The sequence below is a fragment of the Amphibalanus amphitrite genome, unplaced genomic scaffold, assembly GCF_019059575.1.
Source record: "Amphibalanus amphitrite isolate SeventyFive unplaced genomic scaffold, NRLGWU_Aamphi_draft 000428F_arrow, whole genome shotgun sequence".
Lineage (NCBI taxonomy): Eukaryota > Metazoa > Arthropoda > Thecostraca > Balanomorpha > Balanidae > Amphibalanus > Amphibalanus amphitrite.
The window spans coordinates 316,474-341,564 of record NW_024881922.1 but is presented as its reverse complement, the minus strand read 5'-3'; the positions used below and the strand labels follow the sequence as shown (position 1 = coordinate 341,564).

General features: G+C 46.5%; 1 protein-coding gene across 16 annotated transcripts in view; it reads left to right on the top strand.

The window, feature by feature from the left end:
- The window catches only part of LOC122391271, a 101,074-nt gene extending 90,107 nt beyond the window's left edge, over window positions 1-10,967 (top strand). For 15 of the 16 annotated variants that reach the window (XM_043385053.1, XM_043385058.1, XM_043385055.1 and 12 more), the window contains 11 exons: window positions 602-892; window positions 1,133-1,192; window positions 2,148-2,486; window positions 3,611-3,898; window positions 4,504-4,563; window positions 5,946-6,284; window positions 6,658-6,945; window positions 7,297-7,353; window positions 7,927-8,175; window positions 8,689-8,754; window positions 10,338-10,967. In XM_043385053.1, coding sequence (XP_043240988.1) covers window positions 602-892; window positions 1,133-1,192; window positions 2,148-2,486; window positions 3,611-3,898; window positions 4,504-4,563; window positions 5,946-6,284; window positions 6,658-6,945; window positions 7,297-7,353; window positions 7,927-8,175; window positions 8,689-8,754; window positions 10,338-10,612 — 2,312 coding nt within the window. In that variant the 3' untranslated portion in view covers window positions 10,613-10,967. The remainder of the gene's footprint in view (window positions 1-601; window positions 893-1,132; window positions 1,193-2,147; window positions 2,487-3,610; window positions 3,899-4,503; window positions 4,564-5,945; window positions 6,285-6,657; window positions 6,946-7,296; window positions 7,354-7,926; window positions 8,176-8,688; window positions 8,755-10,337) is intronic. The other variant, XM_043385046.1, reaches the window with a different exon arrangement.
- Window positions 10,968-25,091: the final 14,124 nt, after the last annotated feature.

The window sequence follows — 25,091 nt, the reverse complement described above, 5'->3', positions numbered from 1 at the left end:
TAAGTAGTTCGTGGTTTATGTGAAGGATGGTTTTAAGGGTGTACTTTCTTCTTTTTTACAGTTATGATAGGTAAGAGAACCGAGAGAACCGATCCAGGAAAAAAACATGTGCGTCTGTAAATGCGACTGAACACGAGTTCATGCCGTTTAAATCTCCACTGCATTTCATTAATAGTTATAACATAAAATAGGATGAATGATTTTTTCGCTAGCTTCATTTGTCGTTTAAATCCCCACTGCATTTCACCAAGATAACATAAAACAAGTTCAAGTATTTTTTTGCTACCTTCACTCAAAATGTGCCCTAAGACGTACGTGAGTGTTGACAGTACAGTCAGCTTACACCTTGCAGGCTGCCCGCTCCAATAATGATAGTAATGGCCTTGTCGTTCGCGTCCTACCTCAGTTCCTACCGGGTAAAACATCGTAGAAAAAGAATTACGTTGAGAGAAAAAGACGCTCTACTGTAACACTATGAATAATAAATGAATAAAAAACCGTGCACTTATCTAAAGAAGTTGCCTATTCACTAGCCTGCTGAGGCCTGCTGAAAATATGTGCATGACAAAGATTCAGCGAGTGTTCCGTATTGCTTCACCAGGTGAGAATCAGGCCTCCGAGCTCACCACCTACTACACGGACTCTGCGCCGTCCTCGCTGCAGCTGTACCCGATGAGCCAGAACCGTCCTGCCGATTGTGTCGCCTCTGCTACCTCTATGATGTGCGATGTTGCCATTTGGAACCCGTCCGACCCTGAGAAGCCGTGTCAGTGTGGCCAGCTCATCAACGACGGCCCCCTGGGACTGACCGATACCTCCGTGCCGGACGTCGCCGGGTATATGGAAGTGATCCAACTCCGCGCCTTGCCGTCTGCTTTCTCAGCACCAGCTGGTAAGCTTCTCAGTAACACGGGACGTTATACGTGTTGAAAGACGAACCAATTTCTTTTCAACAAACAAACCTTGCCGTAATGCTTTGGTGTAGTTCACATTTCAGTTGTCTGCAACGTCTTTGAACGTCAGCCCCATGGAAGTACCGCATGGGCAAATTTAGCCTCGCTGCGCATGTAACTTTGATGAGTGATTTTGTATCCCTCGTAATCCATGGATAACAATTAAAAATTTGTTTCAGGAATCACCTACACAGTATTTGATTTATTCGGAGGGTACTACCGAGTGATCGTCAATAATGGCAAGTATCAACACCTACTCACTTAAAGTACAAAGAAATGCCTAATTAGGTTGCAAGGAATAGGTACGAATAGGTAGCTACTATGCCTTGAAATCCCAAATTATCATTGTCTAACTACATAGAGTGCATTACAATGTTTCCACTGCTATGTACAATGTTTCTTGCTATGTTTCCACGATGTTTCCACTGCTACAACTGCTGAACAAACCGTAAAAGTAATTTAAACAGGAAAACGTTTTTAGGGGTTACAAACGAGCGAGCGAGAGATTGAACCCTGCACATCTGCAAGTGCGAGGGATCGGCTTCCTGCTGACTTGTGCATGACACCCTACTAACCGGTCCCTAACGGTGTGTCAGATATGTGCCAAATTGGCCCAGCCGTTCTTGTGATTTGGAAGCGACATATCTCATGTGCGAACGTGCAAACTGGGCCCCAACTGTCTTGCGCATCAACCTTGACCGATCCCTAACGGTGAAGCAAATTTAAGCGCATCCGACCCAGCCTTTCTCGAGACACCCCTGCACTTGTGTGCCTAAGTTCAGTAGCACCTCAACTGCGGCACATGAAAATCCATCTACCATGTGGGTGCCTTCATGCGTGGGAAGTTTTAGTGCAATCGTGTGATGAAAAGAAAATGTTTGGGCCGCCCTAACCTACCATGACGTACTGTCCACACTTTAAAGATTGAGTGAGCTTAAACTCAAATGATTATGCTATAATTCTTACTGAAGGCTTTACAATTGCTACTCGAAAAAATGTATATTTGGGAATGCGATTTCTACTGATGAGAATGATAGCCTACTGATAAACGGAAAGGGTGGGTCTCAAGCATGACTTTTACCGACTCTGTCCACGGCCATCTGTTTTTACTACGCTCCCTCAAAGAAATGTGTATCAGATAGCAGATGCCGATTGACGGTTCGGCAGTTTCTGACACTGACCACTTTTTCACAGAGGTCATCCCTGCGGGATTCAGCGCGTCTCAGCCCGACGGAACGTGGACGAGCTTGGGCCAGATGAGCATCTCAGAGTGTATTGACACATCTGACCAGGGTAGCGACTCGTTCCTGATGGTGCGGACGGTAGATGACGCGACGTCCTGCTGGTCGGCACCGCTTGTGGACATGAGTCTCCTAAGACAGCAATTCCCCAGCGTGTCGGGAGAATACCAGGTGCTAGACCTGAGCGCGATGAAAATAGGAACGGCACTCACCGTCACGCACAGCACTGGTTTTTCGGTGAAGTCGACAGTCATCAAGAACGGCTATCATACATATGCTGTGACGATGCCAGGTGAGGCAATCAGACATTGTTGCGGTCGCGGAACCTGTTAAAGATGTAGGTAACGCCACCTTACCCATGGCGCAGTCATTCAATGCAGGACCTCGTCTAAGGAATTTTTACTGCAGGGGGGGGGGGGGGGGGAGACTGAAGGAGCCAAACCTAGGGTACCCTCAAATCCTGTTTTCTCACCGGATTTAGGCCACTTATTTTTTGTCACAGCCTTGACACCATTATTTTTTAAATAAAAAATAGGCCATCCGTGCCATGCTTTAACATTACTCCCTCACATTGCCCGACCAGATAGTGATGAAAATAGGCATTTCTCCGTGTTGGGCGTCTGACTGAGTGGCAGGGCCAATTTTGTGGAAAATTTTGTGAAAAGCTAGTTTGGTGAAAAGCTCATGTTTTGACTGGGGGACAAACGTTGGTCACTGAGCAATCCGCTCGACTGGGGAGGCGGTTGCCCGCCCCCCCCCCCCCAGTTAACATGGTAACCGAAGCCCTGATTCAATGGCTATGTGAGAGACGATATTTTTGTATTGAATTGAAGATCTTCATCTCGAACATTAGTGTAATATTGCATAGGGCTGGTAGGGTCTGAGCCCTACCAATGATTTCGGAATTTTAACATTAACCCCATGGCGCGGCATGGTAAGAATAACTTTGGTATCCTAAAATTAATCTTTACAGTCCTATCAATAACTTTCGGAAACCGACGCCGTTGATCTCAAACTAACGTTTTTTAGCCCCTTATTAGATGGCAAGTAAATAGAAGAATGTCTCTTCGACCTAGCAGGCTACCGCTTGAATAGAAACGTGTCCCCGAAAATTAAAACCAAAAGTGAAAGCGTTACAAACATATCTGACGAAGACGCTCCTGTGTTCCTGGAAGGCTATTTTTCGCCTAGGTCGGTTGTCATACGTCCAATAGCCCAGTGCCTGCTATGCTTAGTTCCTCAACTAAACAATCATCTTTGAGGAATCAACACAAATGAGCGGCGCCTGGTGCAGTGACTTAAAGTTAACAAGTAACCTATTTGTTCGATTAATTATTACTTTGCGCCAATGATTAGCGAATGCAATGAAAATTGTGTTCTCAATGTAAATGCCATCTCCTGTTTTTTTTTTTTCAGGCTCGACGGAACCGTCTGATCTGACGGTCTACTACACCAAGTCTGCTCCCTCCTCGCTACAGCTGTTCCCAATGACTGAAAACAATGCTGCGGACTGTGTTGCTTCCTCCACAAGCATGTTATGCAACGTTGCCGTGTGGAATCCGTCCGAGTCTGAGAAGCCGTGTCAGTGTGGCCGGCTCATCAGTGGAGGTCCTCTGGGACTGACCGATACCTCCGTGCCGGCTGAACGTGGATACATGGAGGTCATCCAACTGATTTCCATGCCTCAGCCGGCCTCCACTGGTGGTAAGTTATTCGTCTGCTTTTGCTATTCAGATTGCTCTTTGCAATTTATGCAGTTTTCTGGCAGTCACTCTAAGGTTGCGCTATTAATTCCTTCTATGTCGGATGATATCTTCGGTTTCACGTTCTCTGATGACGTGTTACGAGTCCTAAATAGGTACTGTTCCACTTAAAATGCATTGAACCAGTCCATCTGATCGATGCGAGGAATGCCGTCAATGTCATGAAAATAATACATCCAGCTATTCTCACGCTAGACCAGGTCTTTAGAAGAGTCCGATCCATCAGGCCAGAACTGGCGCTCAGCAGCGGTTTTTTACGGACTCTGTTCGTGGGGAGTGCTTGCTGCACGGAATAGCCTAACCTTGTCTTGTGCGGTATTTGGGTATAGTCATAGTCCCTTTGGAGAAGACACGAACACCAGCGAGCCTCCTTATGTCGAAAGCTGGGCGTTTCCGTAAATCTCAGCGAACGCAGATGACCAGCACTTAAAGTGTCTATTCGGGAAAGACAATTGTTTAAACATGTGACGGTTAACTGATGCATTTTATTTTATCGATGGTCCTTTATCGGTAAAAGTGTTGTTAATTCCTTGAATTTTGTTTCAGGTCTTTCCTACGCGGTGCAGAACTTGTATGGAGGATATTACTATGTGATCGTAAACAATGGTAAGAAGAAAACTAAGCTGCAAAATTTCAGAAGCGTATTTACTATTGATACCTACTTTTAAGCGTCCTGAAATTTCAAGCTGTACACATACAATGCTGTGCTCGATATACTTAGATGTACATACATCGTTTTGGTTAATATTTAACCCGCGCCCCGTAGGGGGGGGGGGCCGAAACGGCCCCCCCTGTCCTTTTCGGTCGATATCTCCTAAACGGCTGGAGATATCGCCAGCAAACTTTCAGGACCCCTCCGGGCATCAATTTTACACATTGTGACCAAAAATTTTTCCAGAGGCCATGATAGGTTGGCCACAAATGACGTCAGAGTGACGTCATGTTCTGTCATTTTCGACCGAAAAAAGACCTTCACGAGAAGACCTGTCAGGACTACAGCTTTGAAGATACAGAAAAATGATCAAGACATAAAAGGTGTAGAATTGACAGGGCTACAAAACTGCTATCTCGAATTTTTGAAATTTTTGAGTTTTGACCCCCAAAAATCAAAAAAGCATTTTTTTGGATATATTCGCCAAAAAATCCAAAAAGTTTTTTGAGTTTCGAAAAAACCGGAATATATGTGATAGTGCCCACCGTCTTCTATCTACATACCAAATTTCAGATCGATACCTCGTTTTTTGGCCAAGTTATAGCCAAAAAACTGTTCAAAAATGATGACGTCAAATTTTCAAACTCAATTTTTGGCAATTCTAGAACTCGTAGAGCAAAACGAAGACCACCATTAGACTCCCCGTGACGAGCTGCATCGAATCGATACCCATTTTATGCAAAAATATCAACTTTGAAATTTGACCTAATTTGACCTGACCTTGACCTGACCTTCACCAAAACGTGACCTAGGCTGGCCCCAAAGGCTGCCTAACCCACATAATCGCATTTGTCATGTAAAATGGACCATAAAACATGTATCACACGACACATTCATATTGTGACCCCCGGTGACCTGACCTCGCTGTGACCTGACCTGGTATCAGTGACCTCAGATAGCAAAGTATGTGTTTGACGAACAATGTACCATCGATAGTTTTCAATAAATTACCAATTTACTCGCTTTCACAGCACATTTCTTGGATTACCTGTGAACGGTGAAAATCTGACCTTTGACCTGACCTGTGACGTCATCGGTTTGACCTAGGTCAATGAAATTTGGTCACAAGGTAGTTCCCGGGTGGGGCTATCGAACGCCGTTTGAATTTTGAAAATCGGCCGGTAACTTTCCGAGATCTTAGGGGGGGGGGCCGAAACGGCCCCCCCCCCCTACGGGTGGTAGGGTCCGCCGGTAGCCCTACGGGGCGCGGGTTAATAGCATGCCTCTCTCGTTGGTCCGTTACTGATCCACCAATGTGATTGTCTGTTTGTCACAGAGGCTGTCCCAGTGGGCTTCAGCGCAACTCAGCCCTCGGGCGACTGGAAGAGCTTGGGTCAGATGAGCGTCTCAGCGTGTTTGGGCACATGTTACCATGGCGACGGCCTGTTTATGATGGTGCAAACGGTAGATGGCGTCACGTCCTGCTGGTCTTCCTCAAGCGTAGACATGGGTCAGCTGAGCCAGACGGTTCCCAGTGCACCGGGAGCATATGAAGTTTTCGATATCAGCTCGATGAGAATAGGATCGCAAATGGCTGTTTCGCACAGCAGTGGCTTCGTTGTAAAATCGACAGCCGCCAAGAATGGCTACTACACATTTGATGTGACCATGCCAGGTACGTTAAATGGATATTTCAATATCAGCCACCATTTTCAAATCAAGTATTTATTGACAGCTCTTCATGCTGAGATCACAGAATGTTTTCCTCTCAGCATCTTAATTTTACATTCTACAGTCTGACAAATCTAAGAAAGAACGGATTTATAGTGCACCGGCCATTGATGCATTGCATTTATACCGTGAGCCAGACTATAGTCTGGTTCAGCGTTTAGGGTTCTAATAGCACAGCATTATGTCATGAATGTATGTTAATCGTTACCTTGCTCGTATTGTGATATGGGCAAAATGCCAGAACACCGTAGTTACTGTTGTTTTTTTTTGTCATTGTTCTTTTTTCTTGCCCAGTTGACATTATATCATTTCCGCAGATAAGGAGGAATCGTCCGAGCTGACGATCTACTACACACAGTCTGCTCCCTCATCGCTACAGCTCTTCCCAATGAGTGAGGGTCATCCGGCCGAATGCGTCGCTTCTGCCATGGGAATGATGTGCGATGTTGCCATTTGGAGCACATCCGACTCGGACACTTCGTGCCAGTGTGGCCAGCTCATCAACGACGGTCCTCTGGGACTGACCGATACCTCCGTGCCGGACGTCGCCGGGTATATGGAGGTCATCCAACTGATCTCTGTGCCACCAGCCAGCACTCAGCCTGGTAAGTTTATTCAGTCGTTTCGTATGTCTTCGACATCATTTTATCCATAAATGTACATACGCTCTTCCAGCAAGTATAACACCGTCCTTGTATGACGAGAATTAAATTGGACGATTTACATTTCAAAGTTCGCCCCGCGTGTGTTCTCAATAAAAAAGTTGTCAATAAAAATGGATTTTTGAACATCATGGCTCGAGTATTCGTTATCCAATCACTCCGAATAGCATTTGTTCATTACATCATTTTGGTCGAGACACTTTGAGCGGATCTTCACAACACCCTATCATGAAAAAAAAAACTTAGAATGGCAAGCTAGTTGAAGTACCTGACCCATTGTTTTCTGTTTTGCAGGCAGCTACATTCCATTCTGGTTGACGCCAAATGTGCACAGATTAATCCTTGCGGGCAGTAAGTAATATAACCCAAGCATACAAAAAAGTGTCGAAACATAATTAATCCCTCTGCTAAGGCATGGAAACTTCCATTTTTCTAACAAGCAAGAAGCCACTGTTTAGACGCGTTTCATAGTGGCTCTTCCTGGAATATTTTGTAGTTACAGTTTGATTTCATCATATCACTTGTATCTTTGTATTTGACCTTTCGAATTTTGGCTTTAAAAGCATATGAAACGTTTGATTCACATTCGTTAAATAGTCGTTCTTTATGCAACTACATATTCTTATATTCTTTACGACCTTATTAGTATTCACCCGACGGGTTTTGCAACGGTGTGTGCACCCACCCCTTTGTACTTCTTCCTGTGTTGTGGAGCGTCCATAAACAACTCTCAATTCTCCATGCGGAGTGTTGCCTAATTTAGCGGCGCTGCTCTGAGACCGTGGTCTGCTCTGAGACCGTGGCCTGGTCTGAGACCGTGGCCTGGTCTGTTCTGAGACCGTGGCCTGGTCTGCTCTGAGACCGTGGCCTGGTCTGAGACCGTGGCTTGGTCTGCTCTGAGACCGTGGCTTGGTCTGCTCGCAGGGGTCGTTCCGGTGAGCTTCGCTCAGAGCGCGGCCGTGAACAGCGCCACCGGCGTCAGCCTGGACCTGACCTTAGGAGATAATTGCGCCATGAAATGCTTCCAAATGTACTACAGTGCAGCAGCGACGACCCAAAGCTCATGTCGCTGTCTGGAGGATCTCAGCAGCGTCACGACACAGCAACAATACGTGGCAGGCGATAACCTAGTGTCCGTGCTAAACTTCGATGAGTTTCTGCCAAAGCCAGACGGTAAGCTTTGATGAGCCGGATGAACTGAGACTAAAATGGTGTCGGTGGGTTTAACTATCAACGTAATCTTGTTGTGGTTAATCAACCTCATTCGGTAAAATGCTAAGCTCAAGCACGATACCAGTGCATGTTCACGACTAATTGACCTGATAAATAAAGCCATAGATAACATGAATCAGGATTCATGTTGTCGTTGACAAAGCCAAGGAAAACATTCGACAAATTGGTTTCAATTTGCGAACAGAAACTCATATTTTTAACTTCTGTGTCACAGCCCTCGTCCAAGGAACTTCAGTATCATTTCCATCAAAAACGAAAGGCTCCTTTGAAATGCACTCATAAAACGCACTTATGATTTTATTCGCACCAGCAACTCGTTGTGCATTGCTTTGAACATGTTCGTCCTCCTGATTTGAAAATAAAGTCGCGCATTGTCGTTCCGATTATTTCTTGTATCCGTTCATTGACAGGATCCCTTCTATTTGACTGATAGACTGAATCCTTTTTTCTCAGGAACAAGATCGATAGCTACTACGCAAGTGCCTGGCCTGCATTACGGCCGATTCATTCTTGGCAATGGTAAGAATTTGCCCTATACTGTTGACACAATGACTGAAAAAATGCTGCCGTGGCCGTGATGCTTTTCCGCTAAAATTGTGCTATCTTTGGGTCTTTTTGCATTATTGCCGCCATTACTAGTTTATTCCGATTCTACTTAATATCCTAATGTAGTTTCTTCACTTCATCATAACCTGTTGTACACGTTTCGCGGGTTTTAGCGGTAAGTTTTGCGCCTAGAAAATTTAGTGTACTTCAGGCTATATCTTCGTCGTCTTAACCCTATTCCTGGCGGGGGGGGGGCCTCAGGAGCCCCCCCTGAGGTTTTTTGATTATATCTCCCAAACGCGTTGAGCTAGGAAGCTCAAATTTTCTGACTTTTCCTAAAAGGCTTCTACGCAACATGTCTGAAAATTTTGAGTTGATCTGACCTCAGGTCAGGTCACCAGAGGCGGTTTGGTGACGCTACCTCAGAAAAGTTTGCAATCACGCCAGAGCTAGAGTTTTTGACCGATCAATTTCTTCTCTTCAGGGTTTAGTTAGGGTACCAGTATGTGCAATTTGTATATCTCGGAATTTTGATATCGGTGACCTAAGGTCAGGTCAATTTCGCGACCTTCCCATTATAAGTCAATGGGGGAAAAATCAACTCCCTGTTTTTACCACTAAAACGGGTCGGAATGGCCCCATATACCATACATGACTTCATATACGATCAACCTTCACTACCTTGAGGTCTGTTTTGCTGTTGGGCAGCTGTGAGGTCATGTGACGTCATCAAAGGTCACCAAAGGTTTTTGGCCAATAACTCCGTACAGGAACAAGATACAGACGCGTGGATGGTCTCATTGTGTTCAGCTCGTCAAGACGCATCGAATGATATACATGATGACCTCGAGGTCACGTGACCTGAGGTCAACCTTTGACCTTGACCTTTCGAGGTCAATATATATATCATTCGATGCGGATTGACGAGAGGATCACGATGATGCCCTTAGTTTGTTCCTATCTTGACTAATTCGAAAGTTATTCGAGAAAAACTCTCTCCATATCTAGTGCCGCCATTTTAACTTTTTCGACCCCTGTGACGTCATCTTTGACCTGACCTGAAAATGACCTTTGTAAAAATTGTAGATCTTGGCCGTGCGTATCCGATGCCGTTTACCGCTTGTCGCTATCTTGCTTCGTTCTCGAGATCTCAGGGGGGGGGGGCCGAATCGGCCCCCCCCCGCCAGTTTCTTGTCCCGGCGGAGCCCGCCAGGAATAGGGTTAAGCTTTTAAGTGTTGAAGATGCGATCGACTTGTTGGGTAACAAGCCCGCCATTATCGTGTAAAATGGCTTCATCGTAGATCGATTAGTTTCTGAGATGTAACCGGAAATGTAAAAGTGCAAAACCTACCGCTCAATCTCGCGAGATCTGTACCTACCTAGCTATTTGGCACTCGGCATGACAAATGTAAATGCCGTATGGTTCAGAAATGCCATTTCAAGGCATTCCCATGTAACAAAGACTTTCCGCCAACCAACCGGATGGCGGCACACAGTGTTGTTTGGCGCTGGAGCCGTCCGTCTGACAGTCCGCGTTCTGCCCCTGCCGACACAGCTGTGATGGCGTGTGGCTACACGGCGGAGCCTGTCGATCCCGCTGCTGGGCCGCCCGGAACCTGGCAGGAGGCCGGAGAGGGAGCCGGACTGTACGACTGCGCTGCCGCATGCGGCAGCAAGGGAAAGTTCTACGGAGCCATGCTGCCGCTTGGTGAGCGTAGATTCAAATGCTGGTGCGCAGAGAGCGTAGACATGTCTGCATTCAGTACGGCAATGCCGGAGGTCGGAGGCCGGGCGCAGATTGTAGACTTTCACAAGGTATTCGGCAACTAAGGCTAATCCGTGAAGCAGCATGCTTACCATGTATGTAGTAGGTACAGGGCTATAACTGATGTGCTACGATGGTGATTTATACGATACTACACTGTGTGACACGGGCGTGTGTGGGTGGGAGCGATGTCAATATGTTTGCCAGCTCTGTATTGGGAGAAGGCCCTATCTGTGGGCTTCCTTTGTACGCGATGAGTTTATATTGGTGTATCTGTACCCCTTTGCTCGGCTGCGTGCGGTGAGGTATCCTGGAAACGCGCTGGCTACTGTCGCAGTATTGCTGCAGCGTGGGTGTAGATATTTAGCTGAAGATATTATGGGGCAATGCTTAACTAAATAAAGCAGATTAAGCAATTCAGATGTGCGTTTGAGGACGAGATAATTGTATGATTTAGCTCAGACGAACCGAGGGAAATCGGAAACGACGATTTTGATTGGACTTTTCATACGAAGGTCATCATTAACATGATCTATCATCAACAGCAGCATAGCGAACTCACCTTTTACTTTTGGGGTGCAGCACATTAGCCCGCGCCGGGCCGGGGGAGGGTGTTTACTGTTTAAGTACCTCCTTTTCAGGTTTTTGGCACTTATGTGACCATCGGCTTCTTGTCTTTGGCATAACTTACTCTCCACTGCATACTGTGCCAATTCCCCCCCCCCCTTGCCGTAGAAACCTCTCACTGCCTTCTCACCCATTGTTAACTAAGCGGGAAAATAAACAATGGCCGGTACCACTGGCGTAAAACGTGCATATGCCTTGCGTACGTGACGGTGTTTCTCTCTTATCATTCCGGTCTGGACGTGGGTTTAGCCCTATTACTGGTGGGCTCTCTAGACTACGTCAACTGGTGGAGGGGGCCGATCCCCCCCCCCCATTGATATCTCGAAAGCTAAATGTCCATGGGTGTAGGAACGGTTGGAACATTGTGGGTGCCAGGGTGCAAAAATCCAGCCATGGCCCGGTGAAGCGGGGGGGGGGGGTAGGGACCTGGCAGGACCCTATCGACGGACCCTACCACCCGTAGGGAGGGGGGGGGGGGGCGGCGTTTCGGCCCCGCCCGGCTAAGATCTCGGAAATTTACCGGCCGATTTTCAAAATTCAAACGGCGTTCGATAGCCCCACCGGGGAACTACCTTGTAACCAAGTTTCATTGACCTACGTCAAACTGAAAACGTCACAGGTCAGGTCAAAGGTCGGATTTCACCGTTCACAGGCATTTCAAGAACTGTGTTGTGAAATCAAGTAAATTGGTAAGTTATTGAAAACCATCGATGGTACAGGGTGTCCAGAAAAAACGGATACTATTATTTTTTGCTGTAATTCCGAAAATAAACACCGCACATTTTAAAATGGCACATGCTTGTATTCGCAAAAATATGGCAAAACAGACAGCAGGTGCCACATGGCATGTAAACCCTTTGGTTAGTCGCGGCAGCTCCTCAAAGCAGATATTCAATGTGAGCGGCCTTCCGGCGGATCAGCTCCAGCACTAGCACGGTCGGCAGGTGACTGATGGTCATGTTGACCCTCTCGGAGGGCAGGCAGACAACTTTCCAACGACGCATTACAGTGCTCATGAGTTTTGCCAAATCTTGCACTATAAGCACATGAAGTTGAAAAAAAATCGGCACGTGCGTTAATAAATGCGACTTAGTTTCCGTAGTATCTTTTTTTCTGGACACCCTGTACGTTGTTCGTCAAACACATACTTTGCTATCTGAGGTCACTGATACCAGGTCAGGCCACAGAGGTCAGGTCACTGGGGGTCACAATATGAAAGTGACGTGTGATACATGTTTTATGGTTCATTTTACATGACAAATGCGATGATTTGGGTCAGGCAGCCTTTGGGAGCAGCTTACCCAGTAAACATGCCGACGTCGGCCCGACGTCGGCAAACATCGGGGTGACGTTGGCATCTCGGCATCGACATGCCGACGTCGGTCCGACGTCGGTCCAACCTCGGCGCGACGTCGGACCGAGATCAATTGCTGAGGTCCAGCCGACGTCGGACCGACATCGGGGCGACGTCGGACCGACATCGGCCGCTGTTTTGACCGTTAAAATAACATAAAATGCATGTTTCACGTTTCATAAAGAGCTTCTGTATTCAAAATATCCTCAGGAAAGTCAAATCTTCCTCCACGCCGCAACCCCCTGATCCGGACTGGACGGGAAACTTTATCTCATTCATTTGGGATTGCCCGTAAGCCGAGCTCGCCCGTGGCCGGGTGCGGTGAGTGCTTGGGGGCTGCTCGGCCTATCCTTTGCGGGTCAGGCTCAGCCCCGGCAACTCACTAGGGCCGGGCCCAGTTCATATAGAAAGGCCAGTCGGCAAGTGTCACTTTGCGAAAAGTGCCACTTACTTATCAAAGGGACACTTTTGGAAACGTTGGTGCAGGTGTGTAAGAAGGTGGCTATATGAATCCATTTGTGGGGTCGCCCTTTCCAAAAAGTGTCACGTAACAGCAATGGGACTCTATATGAACTGGACCCAGGGTGCTCGCCAAGACCAATGTCTCCATCCTATCATCCTTCCGGCTCTGAAATGGTCGTGTCAGACCGAAAGGGCATAACCCGACAAAACAAACTGAATTCGCCATCTGGCTGCGTGGTGCAGTGGTTAGCGCACTAGCCCCGTGTTGAAATGACACGGGGTTCGAATTCCGTCGCCGGCTGACGCTTTTTGCGCGTTGTCCCAGTAAACATGCCGACGTCGGCGACTGGAGGGTTCGAATCCCGCCGCCGGTTGATATTTATGGCGCGTTGTCCCAGTAAACATGCCGACGTCGGCCCCGTAGGTCCAACGACAAACGATCTCGTCAACTTCGGCTCGACGTCGGCTGGACTTCGGCTGGACGTCGGTACATGCGGGCGTACCCGACGTCCAGCCGATGTCGGGCCGAGGTTGAACCGACTTTGGGCCGACGTCGGGCCGAGCCTCGGGATGACGTCGGGCCGACGTCGGCATGTTTACTGGGTAGGGTACATTTTGGTGAAGGTCAGGTCAAATTAGGTCAAATGACAAAGTTGATGTTCCTGCATAAAATGGGTATCGATTCGATGCAGCTCGTCACGGGGATTCTAATGGTGGTCTTTGCTTTGCCCTACGTGGTCTAGAATTGCCAAAAATTGAGTTTGAAAATTTGACGTCATCATTTTTGAAGTTTTTTTTTTCGCTATAACTTGGCCAAAAACGAGATATTGATCTGACATTTGGTATGTAGATATAAGACGGTAGGTTAACCCGCGCCCAGCTGGGGGTCCTGGATTTCCACGCCCTGCTGGGGGGGGAGGTGTTTGATTTGAACAACCCCCCCTTCTAACTCGGCTCCTGGGCCACGTAGCGATACGCGGAAGACGGCGTTCGAAAGAACGTCAAAAATAATGACGAAATCACTTTGGTCAATTTTTTGGTCAGGTCAAAGGTCAGGTCACCAGAGGTCATTGACGGCAAAATTTCGCCGATTTCCAGGTCGAATGTCGACAATTTCCAAGAAGCCAACGCATAACTCGGGAACCAATAGAGCTATAGCGCCGCGGAAAAGCGCATTCGATAGCCCTATCAACGCCCTTTCTGAATAACTCTTTCAGATTTGACCTAACGTCAACAGTTTTGCCTGCAGGGGGCAAAAACTGCCAAAATAGCCGATTTTTTCGGAAACAGTTTTTCTGCAATAACTTTTGACCCAAGCCTTGTACGAGCTTACTTTTACCGGCATCGTGTTCCTCTCGTCAAGACGCATCGAATGAACTATAGCTTGACCTTGAAAGGTCAACTTGAAAATTTGACCTCAGGTCAATGTCATGACCTGACCGGAAAGGGTCATGTTGCATATCAGTCGATCCGTATCGTCGAGCTGAACACATCTAAGGCGTTTTTATCGCTCTAGCATGCCTCTATCAAAAGTTATTTGCGAAAAAACTGTTAGATACCATTCGTGACCTAAGATGACCTCAGGGCATAAACAGGGGTCACGGACACCATTTTCATGTTCACTGTGTCTAAACCACTTGTAATTCAGTGTTTGGGAGTGTTTATAATGTCTTTCGTCCAAAAGAGGCGCATTTCAATTTTCTCCCGTTGACATAGGTAATGGGGAGGTCGCAAAATTGACCTGACCTTAGGTCATCGATATAGAAATTCTGAGATATACATTTTGTACATGCTATTGGTGTTCAAACACCACCCCCCCCCCCAGGCAGGGCGCGGGTTATGTATGTATGTATGTATGTATGTATTGACGATCAAGAGCAATCCACAATCGGCGTGGCGATTACACTCCGAGTCCGAGCTGGTTGAAGATAACACAAGAAATACCTACACAAGAAAACGCACACACTTACGGATACGAAATACACAACGCGAACGCCGAACACGCACATACTTGGTGTAACCCGCACGAAGCCGCGTTCATAACTATATGTTACGGGTCATATGCTAACTTGGGCAGTATGCAAACTACCCGGGCAGTATGCATACTACCCAACAGCCCGGGCAGTATGCATACCGCCCGGGTAGTATGCATACTACCCGACCCCTTGGGCAGTATGCATACCGCCCAAAAGCTTGGGCAGTTTGCATACTGCCCGCTGTCCGACTTAAAGTTGTGTAATCCATGTCCACATTAAGAATATAAATGGCTCTCTAGATAACAATACATAGATCGACCGAGAAGAATTTTTGTCGTCCAACGTGATTGATCGATCATAAGATGGAATGAGGATTGGAATAAAGTGTTGAAATTACTTTTTCCCAAATCCATTGTTGAATAACCAGTGGCCAACAAGTCATTGTCATTGTGAAGCGTGAACTGAGTAAAATGAAACGACGACGACAAAATTTGACGTCATCAACTTTGAACAGTTCTTTTTTCGCTATAACTTTGCCAAAAAAGAGGAATCAATATCAAATTTGGTATGTGGATAGAAGGCGGTAGGGACTATCACATATTTTCCGTTTTTTTTTCGAAATTCAGAAAACAACTTTTTTGGATTTCTTGCCTATTATATTAAGAAAATTACTTTTTTGATTTTGGGGGGTCAAAATCTAAAAGTTCAAAAATCCGAAATAGCAGTTTTGTAGCCCTCTAATTCGACACCTTTTATACCTATTCTTAACCTTCGCCCCAGTGGGGGGGGGGCATATGTTACCACCCTGTCGCGTTTTTTTGCGTGTGAATAAAAAACCGCGCCGCGCCGCCTGGGGTAGCTTTTGGTACATCAATTTTGGATAATGTGTAAAATTTTTGACCCCAGGTCATGTCAGGTCAGGTCACCAGGTCAAGTTAACTGACCAAGCCTAAAAAAAAGTTTCCAATCATGTCCAGCCTACAGTGTTTGTCAGAAAGGTTTCAAACTTAGTGGATTGCATGCTGTTATGGGCGCCTACAATTTGTATATCTCGGATTTTTTATATCAGTGACCTAAGGTGAGGTCAGTGGCGTGACCTTTCCATTGCAAGTCAATGGAGAAAAATGAAAATGCCTCTAGATCCGTGTGTACGCATCGGAACAGTCCAAATATTTCAGAATCACAATGATTTAGTCCACTCGTGATGACCAAGGTGTCATTTTTGCTGATAGCCTCTAGACAGGTCATCCGAGGTCACTTGAGGCTACAAACAGTTGTTTGCCAATAACTCGCGATTGGAAAGAGATAGAACGCTGGGGATGGTCTCATTGTGTTTGTCTTGTTGAGACGCATCGACTGTTATGCAACATGACCTTTTCCGGTAAGGTCATGACCTTGACCTGAGGTCAAATTTTCAAGTTGACCTTTCAAGGTCAAATTATAGTTCATTCGACGCGTCTCGGCGAGGGGAACACGATTCTGGCAATAGAAATGTTGTGGCTTTTTGTAGTCGAAAGTAATTGTCGAAAAACACTTTTCGTAAAAACAGCTATTTTTGGAGTTTTTGCCCACTGGAGGCTAAACCGTTGACCTGAGGTCAATATTGATAATGACCTTTTCAAAAGAAGAGTTCAAAAGCTATCGATTGCTCTTCCATGCGTTTTCTAGCTACCATAGTTCATGAGATAGCGGCATGTTTTCTGAAAAATATAATGACAATTGGCATATTTTGACCTTTGATGACCTCTGGTGACCCCAATATTGCTCTAAGGTGAAAAATGACCGAAATACTTTCAAACATACGCATTAACCCGGCAGTTGCTGGGGTATTTCGCCACCCACCGTTTGCTGGGGGGGGGGGCGTTAAACGACCCCAGCCGATAACTCGAGAACCAATAGGCGCAGCGAAACGCACGAGGCGGCAAACGAAAGAACGCGACGAGACGCTGCAGATGAGTACTTTAAAGTTGAATTTTGAGGTCACAGGTCGGGTCAAGGTCAGGTCAAACACCTGAAATCGGGCTTTCAGTAGCATAGACTTCAGGACTTCGCAATGGGCGCCTCTCGTCATAAACTCTGTCAAAACGGTGCACAATCCATCATATAAGGCCTACAAGAGTGTCAGTTCCATGTATGGGTCAGTCAAGCATAGGTCAGGGTCAAGGTCAGGTCAACCGGGCAGGCACATATCCCCGAAAATCAAAACTGATATTCGCAGCCTGTGACACATGTTTTATGGGTAATTTTGGGCGTAGAACACGCTGGTGGCATTCATTTTATCATATGTGTACGTGTTTGGCTAAAAAAGTTCAATTTAAGAAATGCATGTATCATGGTCGTGAAGTAGTCACGAGAAATTGCCAAGATTCAGTTCAAGATTTTGGAAAATGCGGAACGATAATCAATAATCGAAGATAGCCATTTGATTGTTCATGGTATTGGCAGTCTAATGACGTTTACGGCATGTCTGTATGTCTATTCTGTGATTTTATATGATTTTTTGAACATATGCCGTTTTTGGTCGAAAACTCAGAAATCATGACGTCACTAAAACCTCGATATCTCAAAAATTTTCCGGCCGAGTTTTTTGAAACTTTGTCACAATAAGCTTCAATCAATTCCCTACAGGTACTCAAAACTTGGCGCGCCTGCGGCGCGCCGTTTTTATACTATGGCCCGGCGAAAAAAGTGGGGGCGTTTAACGCCCCCCCCCCCCCCCAGCAACTCGCGGGTTAAGAGCTATCGACTGCTTTTTACCGCGTCTTTCTAGCCCTCTTAGTTTTTTAGTTAGAGGTGGGTGGTAACATATGCCCCCCCCTCCCCCCCACTAGGGCGAAGTTGGCCGAGACCGCCACTGGGGCGCGGGTTAAAGGTAGTGTGCCAGCTTTCTTGGACCGTATGGAGTTAATGGCCCAGATAAGGAGAACCGGATTTTTAGAACTTATCCATACCTTCAAAACTCATGGAAACGTCTTAAATTCTTCAAATTTTGAGTACCCCAGTGCGAAATTCGCCCCGACGGGTTGTCGGTCGTACCCCAACCACATTTCACACCACTATGAACAATAAATGCACACACTGAAATCGCTATTACCGATATGCTCATCCAATCAAGTTTCGATAAACCCGTTCATCATCATCTCCTGCGGTTTCGAACACGCCTGTTAGGTGGCTTCTGATGCTCGTCGAGGTCGGAATTTCCAAATACGCGTGGTGCGTCGGGCCGCGCGCTCTGACTTCGGCCAAGAAAAATGCGTCAGCTGATCATTGTCATTTCTGCCACTTGCGTGTGGTGAAATGGGGTCATAACTTATAAGACGGCTTTTTTATATCAATTATTTTACATAAAATCATATTTCAAACCATAAATAATGTTCGACAGCCAAATAAAAGAAACAATACCAATACGGGCTTACAGTTTAAAGGTAGTGTGCCACCTTTGAAAGATTTCCCATTTTATTTTTCCTAGGATAAGAAGCTTCTGTTTTTACCTAATATCGCAAAAAAAATCAAAAATGGGCCTGGAATAGTGCCTTTTTCGCCTAAAAGTTTTTCGGTTTTTAGATATGTATAACAACTGTAGTGGGCTCACCTGCAAACAGGCGTCGGGCAACAATCGCGAATGCGGCGCACTTGTGACAATAAGCAAAGGTCATTATAGTGTTACGACCATACGACGTACGGGAATGAGTTATCAGCTGTCTAATCGTAGACAACACAATGTCGAGCCTTAAACTGTAAGCCCGTATTGGTATTGTTTCTTTTATTTGGCTGTCGAACATTATTTATGGTTTGAAATATGATTTTATGTAAAATAATTGATATGAAAAAGCCGTCTTATAAGTTATGACCCCATTTCACCACACGCAAGTGGCAGAAATGACAATGATCAGCTGACGCATTTTTCTTGGCCGAAGTCAGAGCGCGCGGCCCGACGCACCACGCGTATTTGGAAATTCCGACCTCGACGAGCATCAGAAGCCACCTAACAGGCGTGTTCGAAACCGCAGGAGATGATGATGAACGGGTTTATCGAAACTTGATTGGATGAGCATATCGGTAATAGCGATTTCAGTGTGTGCATTTATTGTTCATAGTGGTGTGAAATGTGGTTGGGGTACGACCGACAACCCGTCGGGGCGAATTTCGCACTGGGGTACTCAAAATTTGAAGAATTTAAGACGTTTCCATGAGTTTTGAAGGTATGGATAAGTTCTAAAAATCCGGTTCTCCTTATCTGGGCCATTAACTCCATACGGTCCAAGAAAGCTGGCACACTACCTTTAAGGCTCGACATTGTGTTGTCTACGATTAGACAGCTGATAACTCATTCCCGTACGTCGTATGGTCGTAACACTATAATGACCTTTGCTTATTGTCACAAGTGCGCTGCATTCGCGATTGTTGCCCGACGCCTGTTTGCAGGTGAGCCCACTACAGTTGTTATACATATCTAAAAACCGATAAACTTTTAGGCGAAAAAGGCACTATTCCAGGCCCATTTTTGTTTTTTTTTTGCGATATTAGGTAAAAACAGAAGCTTCTTATCCTAGGAAAAATAAAATGGGAAATCTTTCAAAGGTGGCACGCTACCTTTAAACACTTTCTGTATCTATAAAGCTGTAGGCCTGACAGCTCTTCCCGCGAAACCTTTTTTGGGTCGAAAATGGCAGAAATGACGTCACTCCGACGTCATTAGCGGCCAACCTATCATAGCCTTTGGAAAATTTTGGTCACAATGTATAATAGCTACGATCCCGGGAAGGTACTGAAAGTTTGGTTGCAATCGGCGCAGCGGAATTCTGGAGGTATATCGAAAAAACTAAGGGGGGACAAAAATGCCCCCCCCCCACCACCCGGAAGGTTAAAACGTTTGTCATTCACATATATACGCGAGTTATTGCATTAACAAGCCTCACGAAGCGTAGTCAACATACTGCCCGAGTAAACATCTTGCCCGTGAGAAGAAAGGTGGGTGGTATGCATACTACCCGGGAGGTATGCATACTGCCCGGGCGGTATGCATACTGCCCAAGGGGTCGGGTAGTATGCATACTACCCGGGCGGTATGCATACTGCCCGGGCTGTTGGGTAGTATGCATACTGCCCGGGCAGTTTGCATACTGCCCAAGTTAGCATATGACCCGTAACATATACACACAGACTCGTTTGCCTTTCATAGTCCAAGAGTCATGAGGCTAGCTACTATTGCTACTCTGGCTAGGCTTAAGCCCCTTTTTTACAGCACGGGCAAATCTGGCTGGAGGCAACTGCGTTAGCTCGAGGGGGAGAGTATTTAGGAGCGCCGCGGCACGGTAGGCGAATCTACGTTTTCCGGTCTCTAGTCGGGGTCGCGGTAAGTGGAAAAGGTGGTCTTGGCGAGTAGACCTTGCTCGTGTTTGGGAATTTTTGGAAAATAGGGTCGCAATCTCCTGGGGTTCACCTCTCTGGATGGCCTGGTGCGCCGTGATAAGGGTATGGTATTCAGCCATTGTTTCAGGTGCCATCCAGCCGAGTTGGTCCCGGGGATGGGAGACATGATCAAATTTACGGCGACCGAAAATGACTCTAGCGGCAAAGTTAAGAATTTTCTGAAAGCGATCGAAGTTCTTTTGGTTAAGGTACTATCGCATATGTATTGAGTAGGAGCAGTGGCGGATCTAGGATTTGAGTTTAGGGGGGGCAAACATTGCGCCGCCAGGCAAGTCGGCGAGAATTTCAAACGTCCAGTCTTAGGAACAAAAAAAAAAACGAACCACCCCTATTTTTCTCCTCGGATTTCGGGATTTTTTTTGATTTTTTACATTTTTGTCAGTCCGGCCAAGCCAGGGCAGCGCAAAAAAAAATTTGCAGCCACCCTGACTCCGGGAGATAGTTAGAGAATAGCTCACCGGCGCTATGGACGGTCCGTCCTCTACCTCCCGCATCACATCGGCAAGACCTCGTCCGAAAGGTCCGCCCGCGCCGGTTCTCAAGGGCTTCTGTATCCGGAGACCGATAAGGGTCGCAGCAGCAGGTTCATGTGTAAATGCCCACGACCAAAGGCCACATCAGCGTACCTGCGATACTATACAGTATACGCAGTCAGGGTTGCCATGTAGTTAAACGTATTAACCCGGCAGTTGCTGGGGTATTTCGCCACCCACCGTTTGCTGGGGGGGGGGGGCGTTAAACGCCCCCAGCCGAACCAATAGGCGCAGTGAAACGCACGAGGCGGCAAACGAAAGAGCGCGACGAGACGCTTCAGATGAGTACTTAAAAGTTGAATTTTGAGGTCACAGGTCGGGTCAAGGTCAGGTCAAACACCTGAAATCGGGCTTTCAGTAGCATGGACTTCAGGACTTCGCAATGGGCGCCTCTCGTCATAAACTCTGTCAAAACGGTGCACAATCCATCATATAAGGCCTACAAGAGTGTCAGCTCCATGTAGGGGTCAGTCAAGCATAGGTCAGGGTCAAGGTCAGGTCAACCGGGTAGGCACATATTCCCGAAAATCAAAACTGATATTCGCAGCTTGTGACACATGTTTTATATGTAATTTGGGGCGTAGAACACGATGGTGACATTCATTTTATCATATGTATACGTGTTTGGCTCAAAAAGTTCAATTTAAGAAATGCATGTATCATGGTCGTGAAGTAGTCACGAAAAATTGTCAAGATTCAGTTCAAGATTATGGAAAATGCGGAACGATAATCAATAATCGAAGATAACCATGTGATTGATCATGGTATTGGCAGTCTAATGGCGTTTACGGCATGTCTGTATGTCTATTCTGTGATTTTATATGATTTTTTGAACATATGCCGTTTTTGGTCGAAAACTCAGAAATCATGACGTCACTAAAACCTCGATATCTCAAAAATTTTCCGACCGATTTTTTCGAAACTTTGTCACAATAAACTTCAATCAATTCCCTACAGGTACCCAAAATTTGGCGCGCCTGCGGCGCGCCGTTTTTATGCTATGGCCCGGCGAAAAAAGTGGGGGCGTTTAACGCCCCCCCCCCCCCCCCAGCAACTCGCGGGTTAACAGTTGTTTCCGGTAATAGAAAATGAGATCAGTCGATTAAGAATCCCAACAAGAAATAGACGAAGAACAGCGCATTTGTTTTCGGTCCTGCATTTATTGATGCAATTACAATGAACATTCCTTAACTTTGGGACTAAACTTCGCGAGCTAGCAAAATTATACAATAAGTGTTACTTTCGAGAGGAGATAGACGATGCTTCTACAGACTACATAGGACCACAGTGCAACAGCCAACGGAGTCACACTGAACAGCGTTAAGTTCCCACAACATACTGAGCTTCTCTAACACCTCGCAAACCAAAAGCTCTGACTGAGCCTTTCTGGGTTTGTCCCCGTTAGATAACGGTATGGCTCATGAAAAAGCCGCGATTGGTAATCTTCTTTACGTTATTCCTCTCAGAAACCTATCTCGCACTTGTTCTCAAAGGCACGCAGTACACCGTTCTTTCTGGCCATCACTTACCGGGGTTATATGAGCAAGTAAATGCGTATCAGGAACGGATTTTCCTATTCGCTCACCATTGTAGTCCGTTTGTAATGCGTATTAACTCTGCTCATGTAACCCCGAGCACTGAGTGACACAGCGGCAGTAGCTCAACCACATCGTTCACTCAACCAGTTCTATCTCGCCTGCCATGTTACAGCTACCACCAGCGCAGCTTTACTTCACATTTCACAGCGTCTGACTGCCACATTGTTTACCCATCACTACACTTGTTTTTTTCAGCTCCTACACCCATGCTATCTAGCAATAAAATACCAGTATAACGCCTTTTGGGGCGACTAACGGAGCGAGCGAGAGGGTGGGCCTTGCACGTGCGAAATTGCGAGGGGGTACCTCCAACTGACTTCTGCATGGCACCCTACTAACCGGTCTCTAGCGATGTGCCAAATTTGGGCACAATCGGCCCACCCGTTCTCGAGATCTGGAAGCGGCACCCTGCACGTGCGCACGTGCAAAATGGGTCCCAACTGACTTGTGCACGGCACCCTACTAACCGGTCCCTAACTGTGTACCAAATTTGAGGGTAATTGGTCGAGCCGTTCTCGAGATCTGGAAACGACCCCTGCACGTGCGCACGTGCAGCAGCGCCCCAACTCTGGCACATGGATATGCAGTGCCTAGTGGGTGCCTAACTACATGCCAACTTTCAGCGCAATCGGCCAAGTAGTTACCGAGATATTGCAACAATTACAAAACGGACACCTCTTCGTTTTGCACGTGGCACGTGCATAAGGGGTCACCCACATGCATCAGGAATAGTCCAATACTTGGTAGAAGGAATGAAGCTACCCTACAAAAATTACCGCGTGTAAATCGGTCAAGTGGTTGCTGAGATATAAGCCTCGCAAAAGCGTGACCACGGCCGGCCGGCCGGCCGGCCGCTCATACTCAGAAATTTCCGTTAATCTAAGGAAAGACTACGCTCGCTTCGCTCGCTCCGTAACCAGTATAGCGCCTTTTGGGGCGACTAACGGAGCGAGCGAGAGGGTAGGCCTTGCACGTGCAAAATTGCGAGGGGGTACCTCCAACTGACTTGTGCACGGCACCCTACTAACTGGTCTCTAGCGATGTGCCAAATTTGGGCACAATCGGCCCACCCAGCCGTTCTCGAGATCTGGAAGCGGCACCCTGCACGTGCGCACGTGCAAAATGGGTCCCAACTGACTTGTGCACGGCACCCTACTAACCGGTCCCTAACCGTGTACCAAATTTGAGCGCAATCGGTCCAGCCGTTCCCGAGATCTGGAAACGACCCCTGCACGTGCGCACGTGCAGCAGCACCCCAACTCTGGCACATGTATATACAGTGCCTAGTGGGTGCCTACCTACATGCCAACTTTCAGCGCAATCGGCCAAGTAGTTACCGAGATATTGCAACAATTACAAAACTGACACCTCTTCGTTTTGCACGTGGCACGTGCATAAGGGGTCACCCACATGCATCGGGAATAGTCCAATACTTGGTAGAAGGAATGAAGCTACCCTACAAAAATTACCGCGTGTAAATCGGTCAAGTGGTTGCTGAGATATAAGCCTCGCAAAAGCGTGACCACGGCCGGCCGGCCGGCCGGCCGGCCGCTCACACTCAGAAATTTCCGTTAATCTAAGGAAAGACTACGCTCGCTTCGCTCGCTCCGTAATTATGCAAACACTTCTTATATACCCATGCAAACTCACCACTGTCCAACCGCTCACCAGTGTGGTGACCCCTGGCCCCACCGGCGTCTGGCGGTCTGCTGTTGACGGTTTGTTTACTTGGTTCAAGGTTTCAATAAATCGCGTTATTTTTTTTTTGGTAGCAGTAGCAGTAGTAGCACTGCTGATGGATGATGGACTGACATTCATGGGGCGGAGGACTTTTTATCAGCTCACAACTTAATATCACGAATATGACAACCTTGTAGTCCTCCATTTATTTCACATTTTCTTTTCAAACACCATATTTTTAGTATTCAAGTTGTAGTTTTTTTAGGGGGGGCAAAAAGATATGTTTGCCCAGAGGTTTTCCGTTTAGGGGGGGCAATTGCCCATTTTGCCCCAACGTAGATCCGCCACTGAGTAGGAGGCACATTCTCATAATATGTATGTAAACGCGATATATCAACAGGTATGAAACTGTGCTTGCTAGCTTTGTTCTTGTGTGTTCGTATTGTTTTTTTCGATATGCGGGTATTGAAAAAGTCTCTGACGAAACGCGTCCACCCATGTGCTGTATGTTTTTCCTACTCAATATGTATCTAATTGTCTATACATCACTCAACTATCACATATATTCCGTTTTTTTCTTTCTAGAAAATTGATTTTTTATTTTTGGCTAATGAATCCCAAAAAAAAAAAATGATTTTAAGGAGTCAAAACTCAAAAAGTTCAAAAATCCGACATAGCGGTGTTGTAGCCCTGTCAATTTTACACCTTTTATGTACTGATCATTTTTCTTTATCTTCAAAGCTGTAGGCCTGACAGCTTTTCTCGCGAAGGTCTTTTTTCGGTCGAAAATGGCAGAACATGACGTCATTCTCTGACGTCATTTGTGGCCAACCTATCATTGTCTCTGGAAATTTTTTGGTCACAATGTGTAAAATTGGTGC